Raw genomic sequence first — 9,475 nt, forward strand, 5'->3', positions numbered from 1 at the left:
TATAGTCAGGAAGGTTTGTCTTAAGGTCTGTTAAAACCTGAAAATGCTCCATCCAAATAAAAGAGGTTGAAATCAGTCCTGAATCAAATCAAAAGAGTGATTCAGATGGTAGAACAGGACAGAATATTCTAAAGCACTTCATTACAACCCCAACAACAGCTTCTCCAGAAAGAACCCTCATTACAACTGACCCATTAAAGAATATCTGTAATTTTCTACAAAATATCACTACGTTTAGAGCTGCAAAAGAGGTTAGAATAATTTAGAACAAAATTCTCAAGTTACTGAAAAGGAAATAGGTCCAGAGAAATTAAGCAACTTTCTCAAGGTCACCCGGCTTAGCAAAGGACACAGGCTGTGTTACAACCCAAGATCTCTGGTTCCCAGAAACTGTTCTTTCCATTGTATCATTCAAGATGGCATTAAATTATTTTCCAGGAATTTTGATAAAACAACAACAACAGAAAAGAATAGGGAGAGGGGAGGGAAGTATGCCCTTTTGAATTCCAAGTCTCTTGCTGCTGCTGCTAAGTCATTTCAGTCGTGTCCGACTCTGTGTGACCCTAAGACAATCTTAGAAATAGTGTTTATTTGAGTGGGTTCGGGGGGGCAATCAGATAAATAACAATATGTGAAATTTTTATGGATTTTTTTAAAATAAAAAGCTACCCAAACATTGGTAGAAATTATGAAATGCTCAAAGTTTTTTGGAACAGAGAAGCTTGCTCCCACTTGCTCACAGTACTGGGGCACAGAATTACTCAGGGGGCATAGAATTACTTCCTTACATTTTCACCTGTGATGTTTCAATCGACACCTAAGGAAAAATGCTGCCTTTGGGGCTTATGATTCAGCGACTGCAACAGTGATTGCTGGCTGCTGAGAAATACTTATTTGAGAGGCATGGAGAGAAGAAAATACTTCCATGGAATTCCTCTTTGTTATTTTCCCTCTTTACTGTAGAAAAGACAAATGTGAACAAATTTCCAATTTCATCTGGTTATACATGAAATGTATAAATGCAGAGAAGGTTGGTTATGTTGAGGTAGCACAACACAAATTTAGCAAGCTTTCAAAATCAGTTCGTCCAGCCTGTCTGATGAGCTGTCACTGGTGGGGAAAAAAAAAAAAAATCGGTTTTTAGAAGCAAGCCGCATTATCTCCAAGCTCAGTAAGGAACACTACCCAAGCTCTTATGATGAATCTCTAGATTCTCACGACTGGCAAGGATGTATCAGATGTTTTCATTTCACCGGAACTTCTGAGGGCCTAGGATGGTCAGTTTTTGTTGATCTTACCTAGCTTCGTGCTTTGCAAACTGCAAGCACTCAGTTAAGTGTTAACTCCAAGGCAAATTCAAGCCAAACGTGTTTTCCCGAATGATCCCCACACGGTGCCTGCCACAGCACTTGTATTTTCTACTCCAATGTTTTGTTTTGTTTTTCTCTCCTCCCTCCCAATAGTAAGAGAAGTATATGGAAAGCTCCTGAGCCAACCCAATCACTCCTAAGCCACGTGCTGTAGCTTCCTGGGAAGGTGAAGGAACAGGAACGGGTAGTAGTAGTAGTAAACCGTAGTAAAGAGAGGAGGGAAACAAAATGGGGCGCGTCACATGGCCACGGCCTGGATTTTTCTCAATTAAATATAAGAGGAAGTGTGCGTTTCCGGCCTCTGTCAGTGGGCTGGTTGGACTTTCTCATTCTTAGGATTCTGGTCTGGATGCACACTAATAGGGCCGAGTGCACAACATCCTCCGGGAAGGGGGTGGAGGGGGCGTGTGTTTGGCTCCGTTTTCCCGGCTCCAGAGGGAAGGGCTGGCGGGAGAGCGGTAGGCTACAGCCCGGATGCCTGGCCCGCCGCCCACGCCGGACCCCGGACTACGGGCCCCCCATCGACCCCCTTCGCCCGAGGCCCCGCCCCACCACTGCTGCAGCAGGGCCTGCGCTCGCGCTGATTGGCTCTGGCGGGGGCCAATCAGCGCCCCGCTGCCCCGCCCACTCTGGGCCAGTCTCTGCCGCGCTCTGCTGGGGCCAAGGGCTCGGCTGCCGCCGCCGCCACCGCCCACCACGCGCGGTGCGCGGAAAGGGGCCCGACCGCCCCCGCGCCCTCGGGCAACCGGCGGACCGGGTGGGAGTCTGAGAGTAGCCTCCGCCTCGATACTAACCCCCCCATCCCGGGGCCAAAAAGGGCTTGCAGGAGGGAGGGGGAGCCAAGCGCCAAATAGAGAGGCACGCAAGAAGCAGAGGTGACCGTGGAGATGAGCAAGTGCCAGACAAAAAGGCCACACAGCGAGGTGACAGGAGGGAGGGACGGGGAAGGAGAGATGAGAGGCAGACTTGGAGGTAGGAGTCCTGGAAACCTCGACTAGGAAATGCAGTGGAAGGAAGAAAAATGGACTTTTTTTCCAAGGGGACAAAACAAAATGACCAAAAAAAAAAAAGGAACCTAAAATAAATGGCAGAAAGCCTATGTCTTTGCCAAAGCCTGCTCTACCTGCCCGGCTGCAGTTTCCAAACAAAACAAACTTGAGGTAAACGCTGGTTGAAGATAGCTGGCTGCTGTGCCCTTTCTGCCCTGCTTTTGGGGCTCTCCATTAACTCTGGGGAGAGTAGGCCACAAGTACGAAATTCTGAAATGGAGCCAAAGAGAAAGAGAAAAAAAAGACAATGGCAGGAGCATGAAATAAGAGGTGGGAAACAAGGGGAATGGAAGAGGAGGGTACCGGGGGGGAAAAAATACAGCAGGTTAGAACCCAGAGGAGACAGGGATGGAGGAGAGAGGAGAAAAGAAACAGAAAAGGTGATCAGACAGAAGGTGAATCAAGGGCAACCAGCACTCCTGGGCACCTGCGCTAAATGCCTCAGAAACATTCTCCTGTAACAGACGGTGAAAAACATTCAACAAGCAGAGACGATTAAATCGAGGGGTTAAGGGAAAGAGCACACACATATCTCCAAGCCCCTCATTCCTTTTCCTGCTTTAGGTTTTACCTGAGAAATAGGAAAGACAGGCAAAGACAGCAATTGCTGAGAAGTTAGGAAAACAACGTTTTCACAAAGTAACATAACTCCTTCCCAGGCAAAGGGGTTTGCCACAGACAGACTTGATTTCTTTTTGTTTCATATGATAATTACCTATTAAATTACAAATTTAAAGGCAACAGGGCAAAGGCAAACAAGCAGAATTCAAGATGTAAATGTGCCAAGTAGCATTTGGTGCCTCACTTAAAGCACACACACACACCCTCACCTCTCTCCATTTACATCTTACAAATACACACTGTAGGATTTTTCTGGCATGGTGCTGTCCATTGCTGGTCTATTGCTGCTCCAAAATTATTAAGGAATGATTATATGGTTGTTCCAGAATATTATACTTTCCCTCAGAAAGTTAAGAATAGAAGATTGTTTTGTTTGGGTTGGTTTGTTTTTAATGTATCCTCCATAAAAGGAGGATTTTATTTTAAAGCCGTTTTGAAAAATGAAAACTTTATTTGGTCAACTTCCTTCAAAGCAAAATATTATTTATTCTACTTTCAAAAACAACAACAAAAAAACCCCTGATCAAATTAAGAAAACAGGTGAGGAACATTTATTGTTTCTTAGCCTCTTCTTTCTTCTTTAAAATCAGAATCTTGGTTCTGTTGGGATTTTTTTCCCCCTTCAAATTCCCATTCTTTTACAAATGAGAAACTTTGCAACACAAACAGTTAAAGTGTTAGAGGGATCCACATGTCCCAAAACATCATTTGAAACAACCAAAATTTTTACTGTTGATGCACACAATTAAATCTCTCTTCTAGAGAAGGAATCATGAATATAAATCTAAATACTAATCAAATAAATGTTTTGCATAATATATATCCCCTAAAATCTTAGTTTGATTGTTTCTATACCTGCACCTTGTTCCAGAAAACAGCAAATGATATGGGTCAAATAGTAGAATCAATAGGAATAGGAACCCAATATACACATGAATTTCTTATGGATGGGCACATATTAAGAAGAATAATGTAAAAGCACATTTGATGAAACATATATAAAAAGGTTATCACAAGATAATGTTTGTCAGAATAAAGTGTTTCCAAATGCTGGAAACATCTACATTGCCAACTCATCACATTATTTGCAAACTATACTCCTCTCCTCTTCCCACAATTATGACCACCAGAAAAAAAGGCTCAACAGAATGAAGGGCAGGCTAATTTCCTATTAGAAATGTTTTTCATTTTCAGTACAGCCTTAGCCACAGAAGACCCAAAGCCAACTTTCAACATTTAGTGAGGCATTCACTCTAGAACTTAAAAGGTAAACAGTAAATATACTACAAAAAGGACAAGGTTAAGCCCTTACATTCAATGCAGATGAAAACCAAACTCTTCCATCTCCCTGACTTAATATTTCTTTTCAAAGTAAAAATGTTAAGTAATTTTACAGAAGATGTACAGTAGCCCCCATATGATCTATGTGGGGGTCTCTCTCTGTACAGGCCTTTGCAAAAACAGACAACTGTAAGGCTGACATGGTGGGATGAATTTTCATAACTCTTAACTCAATAATGGGTCCCAGATGCATGCAGACTTCACTGTGTAAAAGCAGCCATGCCTGTGAGGTGATGGGTCCATGTGTGGGTAACATTTCATAAATCTTCATTCAGAAACAAAATGTCACCAATAATTACTTTTTAAAGAGAGCCATAGACAGACAGCTATTTCTCTAAATCTGTAAGCCTAAAGCAAGCTCTTACTTCTGAATCTTTTTTGGGCAACAGGAATAAAAATTGATGTTTCCCACTACTACTTATGTTGCCTTGGTATTGTGAAATCACAGAACTAAAGTACACAGGGCAACTTGATAAGATCACCCTTAAGAGCTCTGAGAAATTACCTTTAAATGAAGGGCTTAGCCCCTAGATTAACAAACGTTTTTTGTAGAACTGTCCCTTCTAGAGACTGACCTCAGTATATAGTCAAAAGAAAACTTCCATAAGGAGATCAGGGTTCTTATAAACGAACTTCACAAACCTCAGAACTGGCATTAACAGGATATATGTCTTGGAAATACTAAAGTACTTCACTTGGGAATCGCAAGGGGAAAAGCCCTCTGGAGTGGCTGCTCCTATAGATTTATCTAACCATCAGGCACATGTCCCCTCCTGTGCCCAGACCTCTCCCTCCCAGGAGTGCACTCCCTACAGAAGCAGAGGGAGGAGAGGGAAGGGCCCTGGGGCACAGAATCCGAGCACCAGGTTAAAAGTAGTTTTGTCTTCTGACTTTGTCACCATGAAACGCACCTGCTGTGATGTCCAGTTGAGCTACTGGAGGTCCTCTGGCTGCTTCTGGAAAGTGATGCTGGCATAGGCGCTTAGATCCTCGCTGGAGCGGCTGGTGGGGCCGCTCTGACTACTGCCCAGAGGCTGATGAGGGGCTGGGAGTGGAGGAGGCTGCGGTTGAGGTGGGCGCTCTTGAGGGCGCTGTTTGAAGTCCTTGACCAAATCCAAGTCTATGTAGTTAAGACCATTCTCCAAACCCCCAGCGGCCCCGCACAGTTGGGCCAGCTCCTTGGGGGCTCCCCCAAGCTCCCCAGGCCTCAGCCACACGTTCTCGAAGGAAGCAGAGCTGTGGCGTTTGACATCCTCGGCGCTGCTGCTGCTGCCGCCACCGCTGCCCGCGACGGCAGCCCCGGCTCCGAAGGGCACCGTGTTGCCCACCCGTGTGGCACTGGGCGTAGAGGAGAAGGTCTCAGAGCTGTGCCGCCTCCTGCACCCTTGCGGGTCGGCACGGATCACTTTGGCACTCTGGTTGCGGTTGGGACTGAGGTTCACCCGCGTGAAGGCGCTCGGGCCCCCCAGCAGGGCCGAGCGGGCCGCCAGCTCCCCTGTTCCCGGAGGTGCAGTGGAGGAAACAGAGGCCGTCGAGGATGAGGAGGGAGCGTCCGCGGTGGCCCCGGGCAGGCTGGCATCCTCCACGACACCCGTCCGCATGTCGGCGTAGCTGATGGGCGCGACAGGTGAGGTGTCCACGTAGCTCTGCCGGGGACCGCCCATCTGCATGGTCATATAGTCGCCGCGGCTGCTGGGCACTGCCCTAGTCGGCCTGCACACGCTAGCAGCTCCAGGGGGCGCCGGGCCCACCCTGCCCGGCTGGACCCCCACGCTCTCCTGCCAGGTGGCCCTCCGGCCCGGCCCCAGGTCCATGTTCATATACTCTTCTGCGCCCGTCTCCTCCTCTCTGGGAGCTGGCTGGAGCTGGGACGGACACCTGATGGAAGGCGAGCTGTGGGACGCCACCGGGCCTGATAAGTAGCCTGGCTGATCGCTCCCAAATTCAATATTCACATACTCCCCTGGGCTCTTAGGCTCCGGAGGGAGCAGCAACGGGGGCGGCGGCTGCTGCTCTCGGGCCCGAGGTAAAGTGCTGGCCTTGGGATCCCCCAGAGACAGCCTCGTGGGCCGAGCCAGGCGGTTGTTGGTCTGGGCAGCTGTGTCCACCTTTCGAGGCAGATGGGCCTGAAGGACCTGATGATGGAGATGTGGGAGGCCAGGCTCTGGCCGAGCCCCACAGTATCCCCCGCCCAGGCTGTCGCTGCTGGTGGACGAAGAGGAATCTTCTGCGGCCGCAGCGTAGAGGAGTCGACCGGAACTTGAGGAAAGGCGGAGGTGCTGGTGGTGCCGGGGCTCCTCCAGCTCCCCAGGGCGCTGGGTATGCTTGAAGGACCTTGGCAATGAGTAGTAGGAGAGGACGGGCTTGTGCTGGGGGTCTTCGGGGCCATAATAGCAGTCGGAGGGGCTGCTGGTGTTGGAGTCCCCAACGGGCGACATGTTCATGTAATCACCTGTACAAGACAGGAGTTTGCCACTACCGCTCTCCACCGGAAGTTTGGGGTGTGGCAGGGCGTGAGAGTGGTGGCCCCCTACCCCGTTTGTCCAGAGCTTGCCATAGCTGCTCCCAGAAGGGGCGGCGCCGCTGCTGCTGCCGCCGCTGCTGGGCCCACCTCCAATGTCAGGAGAGCAGCTGCCGCTTGGGGACATCATCATGTAGCCGTTGGGGTCCACTCTCTGGGGATGACGTCTAATGGGGTTGATGATCTGCTGCGGGGCAGACACGCTCTTAGGGCTCATGGGCATGTAGTCCCCACTGCCTTTCCGGCTGCCGGGCACTGGGGCCACCCCTGGGGACATGGGCATGTAGCCATCATCGGTGTGAAGGCTGGAGGTGTCTGGGCGGTGGTGGCCCACACGCCGCTCCAAGGGGTGCATTTCCAGACCCTCCTCTGGGTAGGAGTGGGTGGGCACGAAGGCAGAGTGCCGGTAGCTGGGTACTCGGCCTCCACTGCCACCTCCTGGTGGGTAGGCGGGCATCATTTCAGTATACTCCTCAATGGAAGCCACAGAGGACTGAGATGGCGTTTTCTGGTGGGAAATGGTAGGCGAGGTGCCCGCAGAATGAGTCCGCTTTCGGAACCGATTATCCAGATCTGCCGCACCGGCTGCTTCTTCTCCTGGCAGGGCTGGGCTCGTGCCCAAGCCTGCGGCTGGCACGTAGCGGTGACCATTGCCCCCCCGGGGCAGAATGTAGTGACCACTGGGGGCAGTGAGGGTGGAGGCCCCCTTGCCTCCCATGCAGATGTAGTTGCTCAGCTCTTCCTCACCCCGGGCGGGCGGGGTGTGGCCCAGGGAATCTGGGGTGACGCTGCGGAAGGAGCTTCGGAAATCGCAGGGACTGGAGCCATACTCATCGGAGGAGATGAAACCGCCATCACTGGGGGAACCAGACACAGAAGCACTAGACCGCCGCGGGAAAAGGCAGTCTGAGGTGGAGCCGTGGCCACTCGTGCTGCTGGACGACAGACTGACGGGGCTGGTGGCGGAAGGCGAGCAGCGAGAAGAAGGCATGGGGATGGAGCGGCTGTGATTGAGAGGCGGGTGCAGCCGGGAGCTGCCTCGATGGCGGTGGGCGTGGGTCCTGTTGGTGCTAGGACTCACAGGACTGCCGTCCACTGAGGCAGGGCGAGACATGGTGCCTTCGCCATCACTGGAGGCACGCACGCGGAAGGAGCCCTGCTTCCCGCCCACCAAGCTGGCTGGGGAGGTGGCCGTGATGCTCTCGGTGCGCGAGCGGCGGGTCAGCCCCACCTGGCTGGGTGGAGGGTTGTTGAGGTGGTGCCTCCTCAGGGGCACACTAATGGGGTTGGAGCAGTTGGAGGAGGACTGGCTCTTGCTTCTAGGGCGGAACTCATCGCTCATGGCCCGCATGGCCTCCAGGATTGTCTCATGCATGTTCTGGGCCACCACGGAGTCGTCCACCTGCATCCAGAACTCCCCCGGGCCCGTCACTGCGGAACGGCCCACTTCGATGAAGAAGAAGTTCTCTGAGTGGCCACAGCGCCTGATGTTCATCAGCTGCAGCACCACGGCCGCCGCCTCCGAGTTCAGCTTCACGAAGCTGATGGTCTTGCTGGTCAGGCAGAGGCGGTAGATGCCAATCAGGTTCTTTGTCTGACCCAGGCCCTTGGGTTTCAGGATCACCTGCCAGACCTCCTTGAAGGCGGGTCCTGGGGGCACGTCCCCGTAGCTCAAGTCCTCCCCGGCCTCCCCGAGGCCGGAGCTGCCACTGCAGCTGCCCCCGCCGCCTCCCGCCCCAGGCGCCGCGGCCCCGTCGTGGTGGCCCTTGGCACGGTTGTGCAGCTGCAGGAGGGCCTGGTACCAGCTGTCCTGCTCGGCCTCGCTGTCTGCCGCGATGGCAAAGTGCTCGTCCCGGGTGTAGAGGGCCACCAGGTGCTTGTTCTTGGAGTCCGCCCGCTTGTTGATGTTGAAGCAGCTCTCCAGGGGGATCGAGCGTTTGGGGGCGCTCGACTTGTGCCGCCACTTCTTTTCGTTCTCGTAGTACTCGAGGCGCGCCGGACCCCCAGCCTCGCTGGCCGCCCGCAGCACGAAGAATCGCTTGTGCATGCTCTTGGGTTTGCGCAGGTAGCCCACCTTGCGCACGTCCGAGAAGCCGTCCGTCTCCGGAGGGCTCGCCATGCTGCCGCCGCCGCCGAGCAGAGGGAGGCGCTGAAAAACAACCGGGTGGGGGGCGGAGGCTCCTAGCCGCGGCCCCGCACATGCAAACAGGGCTAGAGGAGGCAGAAACCCTGACTCCGAAATCCACGCCGCCCTCTGCGCCGGGGAGGGGCGGTCGAGGGAGGACGCAGCAGCTGCGCCAAGGAGATAGCCCCGACCCGAGTTTACTGGCGTTTTATGCCCTGGGGGAGAGGCAACGCGTCCGGCGCGAGTGCAGCCCGGATCCCCCGAGAGCCAAGTCTCTTCTCAGCCGCCGCGGTCGGGAAGAAGCTAAGATGCATCTCTCGCCGCCGGGGCCAGAGTCCGGCGCTGGCAGGCGGCGGCCCGGGCGGGCGGGCGGGGTGTGTGTGTGTGTGTGGGTCCTCGCCTGGCCCCTCCAGGCGCGCGCGCGCGCCTTCCCTCCGGAGTTCCTCTC

General features: G+C 52.9%; 1 protein-coding gene across 1 annotated transcript in view; it reads right to left on the reverse strand.

Annotated features, from left to right (window-relative positions):
* Positions 1-9,207, reverse strand: part of IRS1 (insulin receptor substrate 1) — a 61,824-nt gene extending 52,617 nt beyond the window's left edge. The window contains exon 1 of the mRNA XM_069578387.1: positions 5,293-9,207. Coding sequence (XP_069434488.1) covers positions 5,314-9,021 — 3,708 coding nt within the window. The 5' untranslated portion in view covers positions 9,022-9,207 and the 3' untranslated portion in view covers positions 5,293-5,313. The remainder of the gene's footprint in view (positions 1-5,292) is intronic.
* Positions 9,208-9,475: the final 268 nt, after the last annotated feature.

The sequence above is a fragment of the Ovis canadensis genome, chromosome 2, assembly GCF_042477335.2.
Source record: "Ovis canadensis isolate MfBH-ARS-UI-01 breed Bighorn chromosome 2, ARS-UI_OviCan_v2, whole genome shotgun sequence".
In the NCBI taxonomy this organism is placed as follows: Eukaryota; Metazoa; Chordata; class Mammalia; order Artiodactyla; family Bovidae; genus Ovis; species Ovis canadensis.